At 41.3% G+C, this 15,690-nt stretch overlaps 1 protein-coding gene across 1 annotated transcript; it reads left to right on the top strand.

Annotated features, from left to right (window-relative positions):
- Positions 1 to 307: 307 nt before the first annotated feature.
- LOC311116207 (uncharacterized protein) lies at positions 308 to 5,604 on the top strand (the record flags this gene model as incomplete). Its single annotated transcript, XM_084191327.1, has 5 exons — positions 308 to 494; positions 1,761 to 2,204; positions 2,324 to 2,466; positions 3,579 to 3,679; positions 5,502 to 5,604. The coding sequence occupies 5 exons, from the start codon at positions 308 to 310 to the stop codon at positions 5,602 to 5,604; spliced, it is 978 nt and encodes a 325-aa protein (XP_084047453.1).
- Between the last annotated feature and the right edge of the window lie 10,086 nt (positions 5,605 to 15,690).

Raw genomic sequence — 15,690 nt, 5'->3', positions numbered from 1 at the left:
GGATCCAGATACATACAGATTATTATACATATCTGTTATTTGTTATTTTTTAGGAAGAAGAAAGTGTCCCAACTATAACCAACCATTACATTTTTCTGTTCAAAAAATCCATGTAAATGTTGTTGTTGCTATCTTCCTCTTTTGATATTTGATATTTCCTGTGTGCTTGGGATAACCCCCACCTACAACAGGGTCAAAAGCAGTCAGCTTCGGACACAGACACAGGGCAGAGATACACTCCGAAACCAGTGGATTTGTCTTAGGTACTTTAAGGCACTGCAGCTATAGTCCAAAAACATTGTTGAAGATGTCTGATGAAATCTATGCTGAGCCAGATATGACCAAGAAGGTCAAGTTGGACAGAGGTGAGATGGAGGAGAGGATTGTGGATATCTACATCAGTGCAGACACCCTGAGAGACGGTGAGACCAGCACCAAAAGAGAAGAGACAGCAGACACTGCTCCCAATAATGGACCAGGAGACCAGTACTCAGGTAACACACACACACGAGCGCGCGCACGCACGCACACACACACACACACACACACACACACACACGCGCGCGTGCACGCACGCACACACACACACACACACACACACACACACACACACACACACACACACACACACACACAGAGCATGTCTCTTATAGGCCCCGTGTAGCTCAGTTGGTAGAGCATGGTGTTTGTAATGCCAGGGTTGTGGGTTCATTTCCCACAGGGGGCCAGTATGAAAATGTGTGCACTCACTAACTGTTAGTCGCTCTGGATAAGAGTGTCTGCTAAATGACTAAAATGTCAAAATGTCCACAGAGCCTGATAGCTCAGGGAAGATACCCTCTGGAGTTGCTGCAGTGTGTCTGGGGCTGCTGTGTGTTCTACTGGCTGGGATCATAGGCCTGTCTGTCCACTGTGAGTATAAGGCCCTCGTTCCATTCACTAGACTTGTTGCTGTGTGTTCTCCTACTGGCTGGGATCATAGGCCTGTCTGTACACTGTGAGTATAAGGCCCTCGTTCCATTCACTAGACTTGTTGCTGTGTGTTCTCCTACTGGCTGGGATCATAGGCCTGTCTGTACACTGTGAGTATAAGGCCCTCGTTACATTCACTAGACTTGTTGCTGTGTGTTCTCCTACTGGCTGGGATCATAGGCCTGTCTGTACACTGTGAGTATAAGGCCCTCGTTACATTCACTAGACTTGTTGCTGTGTGTTCTCCTACTGGCTGGGATCATAGGCCTGTCTGTACACTGTGTGTATAAGGCCCTCGTTACATTCACTAGACTTGTTGCTGTGTGTTCTCCTACTGGCTGGGATCATAGGCCTGTCTGTACACTGTGAGTATAAGGCCCTCGTTACATTCACTAGACTTGTTGCTGTGTGTTCTCCTACTGGCTGGGATCATAGGCCTGTCTGTCCACTGTGAGTATAAGGCCCTCGTTCCATTCACTAGACTTGTTGCTGTGTGTTCTCCTACTGGCTGGGATCATAGGCCTGTCTGTCCACTGTGAGTATAAGGCCCTCATTCCATTCACTAGACTTGTTGCTGTGTGTTCTTCGCAGGTCACCAGAATTTCTACTTTTCTATTTAAATTACATATTTACCTTACCTTTGGATGTGGCTTGGCAACATGACATTCTTGCTGCACAGCTCAAATTTACCGTAAATAACGTAGATGTAGTTACTATTCAACTGTGCTTTAGCAGTTCTGACGTTATGTAATTTAGTGAGCATCTTCTTCTCTTTATTGTTGTTGCAGATAACGGGGTCTCAAAGAGATTCTTAGCTTATGAAAACAAATCAACTGAAGAGAGAGGCCAGATACAGACCAGCTACAACACCCTGACTAAAGAGAGATACCATCTACAGACCAGTTACAACACCCTGACTAAAGAGAGAGACCAGCTACAGACCAGCTACAACAACCTGACTAAAGAGAGAGACCAGCTACAGACCAGCTACAACAACCTGACTAAAGAGAGAGACCAGCTACAGACCAGCTACAACAACCTGACTAAAGAGAGAGACCAGCTACAGACCAGGTACAACAACCTGACTGAAGAGAGAGACCAGCTACAGACCAGCTACAACAACCTGACTGAAGAGAGAGACCAGCTACAGACCAGTTACAACACCCTGACTGAAGAGAGAGACCAGCTACAGACTGAGAGAGAGATTCTTAACAGGAGGCTTACCAATCTCAGTGAGTAAACCTACAGTAATACATTATCATTAATCCCACACACTTTATAGTGTGTCTGTATTCTTTCATTAAGTGTTTAGTGTGATAAGTTGAAGAAAATTCATGTTTTCATCTTGTAGAACAAACTTGTCCTGAAGGATGGCAGAAGTTTGAATCCAGTTGTTACTTCCTGTCTACTGAGACTAAAACCTGGAAGGAGAGCAGAGAGGACTGTCTGGTTAGAGGAGCAGACCTGGTGATCATAAACAGCGATAAGGAACAGGTGAGAGAGAGACTAAGAGAGACAGAGAGAGGCAGAGAGAGAGAGAGAGAGAGAGAGAGAGAGAGAGAGAGAGAGAGAGAGGGAGTGAAGAAGTATATATGATGAAACTTATTTACATTTACATTTAAGTCATTTAGCAGACGCTCTTATCCACAGCGACTTACAAATTGGTGCATTCAACTTATGATAGCCAGTGGGATAACCACTTTTCTTCTTTTTTTTTTTTGGGTGGGGGGGGTAGAAGGATTACTTTATACTATTCCAGGTATTCCTTAAAGAGGTAGGATTTCAAGTGTTTCCGGAAGGTGGTCAGTGACTCCGCTGTCCTGGCGTCGTTGAGGAGCTTGTTCCACCATTCGGGTGCCAGAGCAGCGAATAGCTTAGACTGGGCTGAGCGGGAACTGTGCTTCCGTAGAGGTAGGGGAGCTAGCAGGCCAGAGGTGGATGAACGTAGTGCCCTCGTTTGGGTGTAGGGTCTGATTAGAGCCTGAAGGTAAGGAGGTGCCGTTCCCCTCACAGCTCCGTAGGCAAGCACCATGGTCTTGTAGTAGATGCGAGCCTCAACTGGAAGCCAGTGGAGTGTGCGGAGGAGCGGGGTGACATGAGATAACTTGGGAAGGTTGAACACCAGACGGGCTGCAGCGTTCTGGATCAATTGTAGGGGTTTAATGGCACAGGCAGGGAGCCCAGCCAACAGCGAGTTGCAGTAATCCAGACGGGAGATGACAAGTGCCTGGATTAGGACCTGTGCCGCTTTCTGTGTAAGGTAAGGTCGTACTCTGAGAATGTTGTAGAGCATGAACCTGCAGGATCGGGTAACCACTTTGATGTTAGCGGAGAACAACAGGGTGTTGTCCAGGGTCACGCCAAGGTTCTTTGCACTCTGGGAGGAGGACACAATGGAGTTGTCAACCGTGATGGCGAGATAATGGAGCGGGTAGTCCTTCCCCGGGAGGAAGAGCAGCTCCGTCTTGCCGAGGTTCAGCTTGAGGTGGTGATCCGACATCCACACTGATATGTCTGCCAGACATGCAGAGATGTGATTCGCCACCTGGTTATCAGAAGGGGGAAAGGAGAAAATTAATTGCATATATATTTATGTTTCTTAACAGACATTTCTCTTCAACCTCAAGAAGAGAGTCTGGATTGGTCTGACTGACTCTATTAATGAGGGGTCCTGGAAATGGGTGGACGGCACTCCACTGACCACAGGGTGAGAGATGATAACTAATCTGTCAATAAGGCTCCATTCAATATTTTTCTATACAGGTTAACAAAGTTAACTTTCAGCAGAAAAGTTTCTGCATATTATTTATGATTGTGATGATCTAACTGTGATGTCTGATGGTTTTTAACCCTGTAGATACTGGTATTAACCATGATATCTGACTGTTTTTAACCCTGTAGGTACTGGTATTATCCATGATATCTGACTGTTTTTAACCCTGTAGGTACTGGTATTAACCATTATATCTGACTGTTGTTAACCCTGTAGGTACTGGTATTAACCATGATATCTGACTGTTTTTAACCCTGTAGATACTGGTATTAACCATTATATCTGACTGTTTTTAACCCTTAAGGTACTGGTATTAACCATGATATCTGACTGTTTTTAACCCTGTAGGTACTGGTATTAACCATGATATCTGACTATTTTTAACCCTGTAGGTACTGGTGTTAACCATGATATCTGACAGTTTTTAACCTTGTAGGTATTGGTATTAACCATGATATCTGACTGTTTTTAACCCTGTAGGTATTGGTATTAACCATGATATCTGACTGTTTTTAACCCTGTAGGTATTGGTATTAACCATGATATCTGACTGTTTTTAACCCTGTAGGTACTGGTATTAACCATGATATCTGACTGTTTTTAACCCTGTAGGTACTGGTATTAACCATGATATCTGACTGTTTTTAACCCTGTAGGTACTGGTATTAACCATGATATCTGACTGTTTTTAACCCTGTAGGTACTGGTATTAACCATGATATCTGACTGTTTTTAACCCTGTAGGTACTGGTATTAAACATGATATCTGACTGTTTTTAACTCTGTAGGTACTGGTATTAACCATGATATCTGACTGTTTTTAACCCTGTAGGTACTGGTATTAACCATGATATCTGACTGTTTTTAACCCTGTAGGTACTGGTATTAACCATGATATCTGACTGTTTTTAACCCTGTAGGTACTGGTATTAACCATGATATCTGACTGTTTTTAACCCTGTAGGTACTGGTATTAACCATGATATCTGACTGTTTTTAACCCTGTAGGTACAGGTATTAACCATGATATCTGACTGTTTTTAACCCTGTAGGTACTGGTATTAACCATGATATCTGATGGTTTTTAACCCTGTAGGTACTGGTGTTAACCATGATATCTGATGGTTTTTAACCCTGTAGGTACTGGTATTAACCATGATATCTGATGGTTTTTAACCCTGTAGGTACTGGTATTAACCATGATATCTGATGGTTTTTAACCCTGTAGGTACTGGTATTAACCATGATATCTGATGGTTTTTAACCCTGTAGGTACTGGTATTAACCATGATATCTGATGGTTTTTAACCCTGTAGGTACTGGTATTAACCATGATATCTGATGGTTTTTAACCCTGTAGGTACTGGTATTAACCATGATATCTGACTGTTTTTAACCCTGTAGGTACTGGTATTAACCATGATATCTGACTGTTTTTAACCCTGTAGGTACTGGTATTAACCATGATATCTGACTGTTTTTAACCCTGTAGGTACTGGTATTAACCATGATAACTGACTGTTTTTAACCCTGTAGGTACTGGTATTAACCATGATATCTGACTGTTTCTAACCCTGTAGGTACTGGTATTAACCATGATATCTGACTGTTTTTAACCCTGTAGGTACTGGTATTAACCATGATATCTGACTGTTTTTAACCCTGTAGGTACTGGTATTAACCATGATATCTGACTGTTTTTAACCCTGTAGGTACTGGTATTAACCATGATATCTGACTGTTTTTAACCCTGTAGGTACTGGTATAAACCACAGCCTGATAATGGTGGTGGCCAAACAGAAAATGGTGAGGAGGACTGTGTTGAGATACGTGAAGATCAGAGTCTTCTGAAGGCATGAAATGACTTGTCATGTAACAGGAAACTCAACTGGATTTGTGAGAAAGTGGTTTAACATCACCATGACAACATACTGTAACACATACAGTAGCCCTCACAACTCTCTCTCGCTCTCTCCCGCTCTCTCTCTCAAACCGACACTTACAAACATGCACAGAAGTGTAGATGCACGCACATACACATGCACCTATTGTTTTATTTGTTTGTATAATATTAATAAAATTGCTAATTATTGTAGCTTCCTGTATACCAGTAGTTTTTTCCTCAGATTGTAGCTTCTTTTATACCAGTAGTTCTTTGACAAATCAACATTACATTAGTACATTTGACTTTGTGCACACTGCATGCGGTGCATTTCATCATTTCCAGTTGAAACATGTTAATCTTAGTATCTAAAGATATTTTTTTTAAACGGTGCGTCAATCTAGGTAACATAATAAAAAAATCCCCATCAAAATCTGTCAGTTTAAGATGGAGATATATGGGTTGTTTACATGGGCTGCGTCTCAATCAACCACATCCGCCGATATCACCCTTCCTCATCTGCGGTGGAAGGTGCCCGAGCTGAAGAGGTGTTGGTCAGACCATGAGACATACCAAAAATCGGTCTTCTCTCAAAAATGTCTGTAGGGTCCGAAGCGGTTTGGCCTACAAACTAACATGACCACTTTGTGGAAAGGGGAGATTCAATGTCCTACAATGTCCTAGCAGGTCCACCAGCTTCCTAATTGAATGTGATTGAAGACTTAGAGCAGTTTCACCTGCAGTTGGTCACTGATAGAGATCATAACAGTACTGAGAGGACATACACACACACAAGCACGTATGCACGCACGGAGACACGCACACACACACGAACATATTTAAAGTTCCCCTTTAAAACTTCTGATTAAAATGCAGACATAGTTTTCCACAGTTTCTGTCCCCTTCACCGTGGAAACGGCCAACAGAACCGGAGAATCGCAGATTCACTTCTTCCTTCCCTGCCAGCATCTCCATGGTGACTGGGGGCGGCGCGGCCAACGGTACGGTGAGCCTCATGACACCCGCCAGTACCCCGTCAGGAACGCATGTGAGAGACACAGAGAGAGAGAGAGAGAGAGAGAGAGAGAGAGAGAGAGAGAGAGAGAGAGAGAGAGAGAGAGAGAGAGAGATTCATACGCTTATGAATGAGGTAAATTATTAATACTCACACGTAATTCCTCACTGAATTAAACAGGGACATTGATAGTGTCTGGATTAGTCTGACTGACAGAGAGAAAGAGGGGACCTGGAAATGGGTGGACAATACATCACTGACCACAATGTGAGAGATAACAATCCGGCCGTAGGACTCTAACCAGTTCAACAACATCTGGGTATGATTAATAATGTTCTGTTTACCACAGTGTCTGACTGTCTGGTAAAAAAGAAAGTAGCTTTTTGGTCTTATTATACTGTTAGGCATAAGACTAGCAGTGTGTTAGGGTTAGGTTTACTATCAGATTTGAAGAAGATAAATGATAAAAATAGGCAGGGTTTGTGACTTTGCAATTTGGCCAGATAGTGACAACAGAGAAATAATGGTATTACAGACTTGTCTATGGGCTTTTTCTCAACTCATCAGGAGAGGAGAGAGGAGGAGAGGAGATAGGAGGAGAGGAGAGAGGAGGAGAGGAGAGAGGAGGAGAGGAGAGAGGAGGAGAAGAGATAGGAGGAGAGGAGAGAGGAGGAGAAGAGATAGGAGGAGAGGAGATAGGAGGAGAGGAGAGAGGAGGAGAGGAGAGAGGAGGAGAGGAGAGAGGAGGAGAAGAGATAGGAGGAGAGGAGATAGGAGGAGAGGAGAGAGGAGGAGAGGAGAGAGGAGGAGAGGAATCAAAGAACCACACATTTAGATGAGGAATAAGAAAACTAAGAGAATGACAGAAAGAAAATCAGAATAGTTATGTTAAGAGTGTGTAGACAGACCTCACTGGGAACACACTGGTTCAATCAACGTTGTACACACTTCATTTCAATGAAATTACGTTGAACCAATGTGGAATAGACATTGAATTGACGTCTCTGCCCAGTGGGACTTTGATCTTTGATTTTTTTTAATTAGGAACATGTGATTTGCCATAGTCTTACACAGTGATCATTTTCAATGCTCTGAAAGTAAAGTATTAAAGAAACATTGACCCAGCAGGTGTACCAGCTTCCTGATTGAATGTGATTGGATGTGACCTGAACACAACAGAGGGTAGAACAGTACTAAGAGGAAACAAACGCACCGAAGGCAGCCACATGTGCAGGCAAGTATGCAGGCACCCACACACTCATACAATCAGAGACACACAACACAGAAACACATGTTTTAACTTCCCCTTTTAAACCTCTGATAAAGACGCAGATATACATTTCCTAACTCTTCACACTGATGTCACACACATAAAATGACCCTATATGGCCATCAGTGGCTGGCTACAGAGTACAAGCCATTATGTTAATTCCTTATGAAAGATGCCACAAACAGGGCTTGCAAAGTATAACTTCCTGCTTGATGTTGATTGGACACATTCTATCAACTGTAGTGCATCACAGACAGAGATCAGAGAGGTACCTGGTGGGGAACACATCAGACCAACTATTTAACTACTTGTCAGTACAGTTAGAATCATTCAGTAGATTTTACCATGAGGAGTCAGTTAGAAAGGTAATCATACAGTAGCTATTACCATTAGGAGTCAGTTAGAAAGGTAATCATGCAGTAGATATTACCATTAGGAGTCAGTTAGAAAGGTAATCGTACAGTTAGTTCAGATGGATGACTACATCAACAACCAGGTAACTGAGGAAAATGAGAACAGAGCAACGAGGAGAGTGAAGACTGAGACCCATCACTCAGGTAACAACTATATCACACACACACACACATTGACAAAGACTAACACAACACTTGACACAAAAGCACTGAAAAATGCTGATAGCAAGTCTTAGTGGAAACATTTTTTAAATAGGATTTTACCTTTAAAAATATGTACAGTACCAGTCGAAAGTTTAGACACACCTACTCATTCAAGGGTTTTTCTTTATTTTACTATTTTTTACATTGTAGAATAAAAGTTAAGAAATCAAAGCTATTAAATAACACATATGGAATCATGTAATAACCAAAAAAGTGTTAAACAAATCAAAATATATTTTGCCTTGATGACAACTTTGCAAACGCTTGGCATTCTCTCAACCAGCTTCATGTGGTAGTCACCTGGAATGCATTTCAATTAACAGGTGTGCGTTCTTAAAAGTTAATTTTTGAAGGGCTCTTTGTTTTCATGTACAAGATATTCTTTCTCCACCTTTTGGGACCTTGTCACAAAAAAATTGATTGGCTTAAACGCATTAAGGAGGAAAGAAATTGCACAAATTAACTTTTAAGAAGGAACACCTGTTAATTGAAATGCATTCCAGGTGACTACGTCATAAAGCTGGTTGAGAGAATGCCAAGAGTGGGACTGACCATCCATGAGTTCAAAATGGTTGTTTAAACCATGTTTTGAGGCTACACAGTGTTTGTTTACAATTACAATGGAGTAAAAAAACATCATATTTTTCATGACAGTTGAACTAAGCTCATGAGGCATTTATAAATTATAATCATTAAGAATCTATGGGTATATATAAAAATATTGATGTAGCAACTGCAGATTCACCCTTTAATGTAATGATGTGCTTCTAACATGTTATACTGATACAGTAACTTCCTCTAAAGCAGCTGTGAGAAACAGTCCTCTCGTTGCTGATTATGTCACACCCTCAAGTTTGTGCACGTTTGTGTGTGCTTGCGTGTGTGGGGGCATGTTTGTGTACGTGCTTGCTTGCTTGCTTGAATACGTGAGTGTATGCATGCATTTCAATGTGTGTATGTGTAAATGTGTGTGTGTGTGTGTGTGTGTGTGTGTGTGTGTGTGTGTGTGTGTGTGTGTGTGTGTGTGTGTGTGTGTGTGTGTGTGTGTGTGTGTGTGTGTGTGTGTGTGTGTGTGTGTGTCGGGGGTGGGTATGTGTGCATGTGTGTGTTCTCACATCAGTGTGTATCTCCTCAGGACCTGAGGATTCAGGGAAAAGACTCTACAGGATGGGTGCTGTGAGCTTTGGGATGCTGTGTGTTCTACAAGTCACTCTCAACATCTCCCTGAGACTAGTCTGGGAGTGTATTGTTATCTAATCATTACACTATATCAGACTTTCACAACAAGGTCCCAAATGCAGATAACCCACTGGGTACAGATGTCAATTCAATGTCTATTCCACATTGGTTCAATATCATTTCATTGAAATGATGTCGAAACAACGTTATTTCAACCAATGGGGAGTGGTGTTATCTGTGTAATTAAGTCCCTCCTCTGTTAGACATGTTTAAGGAACTAGCAAACCACATTCAAGATATTCTGTCCACTTTTAGCAGACTGTCTAGACTCTTTGTTTTTAACGCCTGTCACTTACAGTTACAGTAAGACATTTTATTTAATCAGTAGCTACAGTGCATTCGGAAAGTGTTCAGACACCTTCCCTTTTTCCATATTTTGTTACGTTACAGCCTTATTCTAAAATTGATTAAATAAAAACATTTCCTCATCAATCAACACACAATACCCCATAATGACAAAAGTGAAAACAGGTTTCTATAACTTTTTGCAAATGTATTAAAAATAAAAACAGAAATACCTTATTTACATAAGTATTCAGACCCATTGCTATGAGACTCGAAATTGAGCTCAGGTGCATCCTGTTTCCATTGATCATCCTTGAGATGTTTCTACAACTTGATTGGAGTCCACCTGTGGTAAATTCAATTGAATGTACATTATTTGGAAAGGGACACACTTGTCTATATAAAGTCCCACAGTTGACAGTGCATGTCAGAGCAAAAACCAAGCCATGAGGTCGAAGGAATTGTCCGTAGAGCTCCGAGACAGGATTGTGTCGAGGCAAAGATATGGGGAAGGGTACCAAAAAGATTTCTACAGCATTGAAGGTCCCCAAGAACAAAGTGGCCTCCATCATTCTTAAATGGAAGAAGTTTGGAACCACCAAGACTCTTCCTAGAGCTGGCAGCCCGTCCAAACTGAGCAATAGGGCGAGAAGGGCCTTGGTCATGGAGGTGACCAAGAACCCGATGGTCACTGACAGACCTCCAGAGTTCCTCTGGGGAGATGGGAGAACCTTACAGGACAACCTTCTCTGCAGCAATCCACCAACCAGGCCTTTATGGTAGAGTGGCCAGACGGAAGCCACTCCAAAGTAAAAGGCACATGACAGCCCGCTTGGAGTTTGCCAAAAGGCACCTAAAGGATGCTCAGATCATGAGAAACAAGATTCTCTCGTCTGATGAAACCAAGATTGAACTCCTTGACCTGAATGCCAAGCGTCACGTCTGGAGGATACCAGGCACCATCCCAACGGTGAAGCATGGTGGTGGCAGCATCATGCTGTGGGGATGTTTTTCAGCAGCAGGGACTGGGAGACTAGTCAGGATCGAGGGAAAGATGAATGGAGAAAAGTACAGAGAGATCATTGATGAAAAAACCTGCTCCAGAGAGCGCTCAGGACCTCAGACTGGGTTGAAGGTTCACCTTCCAACAGAACAACAACCCTAAGCACACAGCCAAGACAATGCAGGAGTGGCTTCGGGACAAGCTAGAGCCCAGACTTGAACTCGATCAAACATCTCTGGAGAGACCTGATAATAGCTATGCAGTGACACTCCCCATCCAACCTGGCAGAGCTTGAGAGGATCTGGAGAAGAATGGGAGAAACTCCCCACATACAGGTGTGCCAAGCTTGTAGCGTCATACCCAAGAAGACTCAAGGCTGTTATCGCTGCCAAAGATACTTCAACAAAGTACTGAGTAAAGGGTCTGAATACTTATGTAAATGTGATATTTCAGTTTTAGATTTTTTATAAATATGCTAAAATTAATAAAAAAGCAAAAACTGCTTTTTCATTATGGGATATTGTGTGTAGATTTCTAAAATAGTGAAGGGGTCTAAATACTTTCCGAATGCACTATTATGTATCAATCCTTTCCAGATAACAGATGCATCAAAGACTGAAGAGAAGCATTTTTCTCTTTATAAAACCAATGCAGATGCAGAGAGAGACCAGCTACATACCAGATACAACAACCTGACTGTAGAGAGAGACCAGCTACAGACCAGATACAACAACCTGACTGTAGAGAGAGACCAGCTACAGACCAGATACAACACCCTGACTGAAGAGAGAGACAGGCTTCAGAAATTGCTTTGTGGTCAGTGAGCTGGTTATCATATTTTCCTTTATCATAATGTCAATTTGTTAATTGAGATCTAGTCCAGTGAATCATGGAAAATAAAATGTGATGTTTATTGTTCTGTATCATATTGTATCAGTGTTGTGTTGTGTTGTGTCATCAAACAGAGAAAACCTGTTGTTTTGATGGATGGAAGAAGTTTGACTGCAGTTGTTACTTCCTCTCTACTGAGGAGAAAACCTGGGAGGAGAGTAGACAGCACTGTGTAAACAGAGGAGCAGACCTGGTGATAATAAACAGCAGAGAGGAACAGGTGAGAGAGAGAGAGAGAGAGGGGGGGGGGGGCGTGTAGATATGGGTGTGCAGGGGGTAGATATGATCAAACAGTGAGCTCCAAAATTATTGGGACGGTGACAAATGTTTTGTTGTTTTGGCTCTGTACTCCAGCAGTTTGGATTTGAAGTGATACAATGACTATGAGGTTAAAGTGCAGACTGACAGCTTTCATTTTAGGGTAATTTCAACAAATATCGGGTGAACCGTTTAGAAATAAAAGTACTTTTTGTACCTAGTCCCCCCATTTCATTGAGACAAATTCACATATGTCTACTTAAGTTACAGACACATATATCACACCCCCAAGATTCGCTAACCTCTCACCATGACAGTAACAGGAGAGGTTAGCGTGTCTTGGGGGTATGATATTTGTTCATCTTTACCTTTCTCACTCATCATTATTCACAGTTCATTCAGCACTTTCCGTAATCATTAAGTGTTTAGAAACATATTCTACTCTTATTTACAATAAAAGTGACTCCAGAATGACACAATACATTATTTACCATTAATTTCAATTAGTCACGAAATATTCTGAAACACAACCAAAACAAACAGCAAATGCATCCAACAAGTTTGTAGAGTTAGAAGCTTGATGTGGTCATTGCGTGCTAAGAATATGGACCAAATACTAAACTTTGACTACTTTAATACACATATAATTGAATTTGTCCCAATACTTTTGGTCCACTAAAATGGGGGGACTATGTAAAAAAAAGGGCTGTCATTTCTAAAGGGTTAACCCGATGTGGATGAAAATACTGAAAGCTGTCAGCCTGCACTTTAACCTCATAGTCATTTTATCATTTGCTGGAGTACAGAGCCAAAACAACCAAAAACGTGTCAATATTTTTGGAGCTCACTGTATATATATTTATCTTTCTCAACAACAGGAGTTTATCTTCAATCTCAAGAAGAGAGTCTGGATTGGTCTGACTGACAGACAGAGAGAGGGGACCTGGAAATGGGTGGATGGAACAACACTGACCACAGAGTAAGAGATGATAACTACTGTGACAATAAGGCTCCAATATTCAGTTCATTCAACCTTTATATATATATATAGGTTATTGACATTGATGGCAGAAGTAAAAAAAATTGAATTTGAGCTGAAACGTTTCTGTATATTTTTTACGATTGTGATGTTCTCACTGTTTTATCTGACTGTTTTTAATCCTGTAGGTACTGGAGTTAACGTGATATCTGACTGTTTTTAACCCTGTAGGTACTGGTATTAACCACGATATCTGACTGTTTTTAACCCTGTAGGTACTGGTATTAACCATGATATCTGACTGTTTTTAACCCTGTAGGTACTGGTATTAACCATGATATCTGACTGTTTTTAACCCTGTAGGTACTGGTATTAACCATGATATCTGACTGTTTTTAACCCTGTAGGTACTGGTATTAACCATGATATCTGACTGTTTTTAACCCTGTAGGTACTGGTATGTCAAACAGCCTGATAATTTTGGTCCTACTGGGGAGGACTGTGCTGAGATACACACAGATCAGAGTCCTCTAAAGGCATGGAATGACATGTCATGTGACGGCAAACTCAACTGGATTTGTGAAAAAGTGGTTTAACATCAACATGACAACATACTGTAACATGTACAGTAGCCTACAGTGCAAATAACTTCCTCCTTCTCTCTCTCTCTCTCTCTCTCTCTCTCTCTCTCTCTCTCTCTCTCTCTCTCTCTCTCTCTCTCTCTCTCTCTCTCTCGCTCTGTCTCAAACCTACGAACACACTTATTATTTGTTTGTAGTAGCATATTAATAAAAGTCCTTCTTATTTCCTGTTGCTTCCTGTGTACCAGTAGTTATGTTTCACACATCATCAGATACAACATGAAGTTAGTGCATTTGACTTTTTGCACACTCTACATGCAGTGCATTTAATCAATTACAATTCAAATACATTCTTCTTTACTTGCTACAGATATTTACATGCTCCAATTTAGGTCTTGTGCAAACATTCTGAACAGTACCAAACCACCATTACATACAATGTATAGGAGTTGACTGTATCACCAATCAATGGCTGTAGTAGAGATATCAAAGGGTATCAAAGGATGTCACTTAATAATCTTTAACAGTCAGTCTTTGTTGTTGTCAAGTTACACAGAAGCACAATATCAAATTCTCATATTTGACTGTTGTTCCTCTATATGGGTCCCAAAAGATGGAAGTGGATATTTTCAGTGGTTCAACCAGCTGTCACTCAAGAACTCCTCAACCAATCAGGTTCATTAAGAGAGAGCTACAGCTGATTATGTCACCATCTCATCTTCACTGGTTAAAGCTACCTACCCTGAATATCTACTTGGAGCAGTTTGTAGTGTCAAATCTATTGTATGGACATTATAAAGACCCATGTTTGTAGTCCTGGACCTCCTGAACATGTTGATGTATATTTGGGAGTAAACAGAGGGTCCAAATCAGTAGAAAGGTGAAAGGAAGGGGGAGTTCTGGAAACTACCTGAATTATCTTGGGGCTGTTACATATGATATTTAATATATGTTAACAGGTAGACTTTGTTCTCCACTTCCCCTCTATTATCTATATCTTCCTGGTATGATAGTGTCCTGTCCATCATCACAAATAGCAAGTCCCATTCCCTGGGTAGGAGGACTGTGTTGAGCAATACTCTGGACAAGATGACCATGTAGAGACATGGAATGATTTATATTGTGCCGCAGAAAATGGTTTAACAATAACCACTGTAACATTCTCTCACACGCACACATGCACACAAATACGCACATAAGTATGCATTTTGTTCTATTTTTTGTATTAGCATAGCCACAACTACCCATGTCATTTTGTTGATAATTGAGATAGAGCCTTAGTGTCAGAGAGACATAGAGGAGGAAGAAGAACATTAAGAGAATGAGGAAGAGAGAAAAAATAAGACAAATAATAGTTGTGTTTAGATTTAGAGGAGAGGATGTAGACGTACTGTACTCTGGAAAATGACTCTTCATTATTTTATTAGAAACAAAAACTATGCTTATCACTTTAATAATAAGAATAACAAAGTCACAGATTAATAAATAAAGGAACAATGTCCTTTAACAAGGTCTACCTGCTTCCTGATTGAATGTGATTGGATACTTAAAACAGTGTGACCTGGACACAAACAGAGGGCAGAACAGTACTGAGAGGGCACACACACACATACACACACACAAAAAAAACTATGCTAATGACGGTGAGAATGACTCCCAACCTTGACTGTACAAGGGACAACGTGTAGGTGACCAATGGCAACACAATGCACCATGCACCAGTGGACCTGCCTGCTACATTCCCACACACTCATGCAGCTTGTCTCTCTGCTGTTGTGTCTCTTCCTGGAGGTTGCTGTTTGCTCAAACCACTGGTTAAGGTGTGAAGTCCTCCCTAAACCTATAACACTGCACGTTCTCAGACAGAACAGACTGTTAAGCTACAGCAGTTGTTTAAGAGGATATACCACAGAATATACTGTCCG

Source organism: Coregonus lavaretus (assembly GCF_964263955.1).
Source record: "Coregonus lavaretus genome assembly, contig: HAP1_SCAFFOLD_3983, whole genome shotgun sequence".
In the NCBI taxonomy this organism is placed as follows: Eukaryota; Metazoa; Chordata; class Actinopteri; order Salmoniformes; family Salmonidae; genus Coregonus; species Coregonus lavaretus.
The sequence above is the reverse complement of the archived record's forward strand: the minus strand, read 5'-3'. Positions and strand labels throughout refer to the sequence as shown.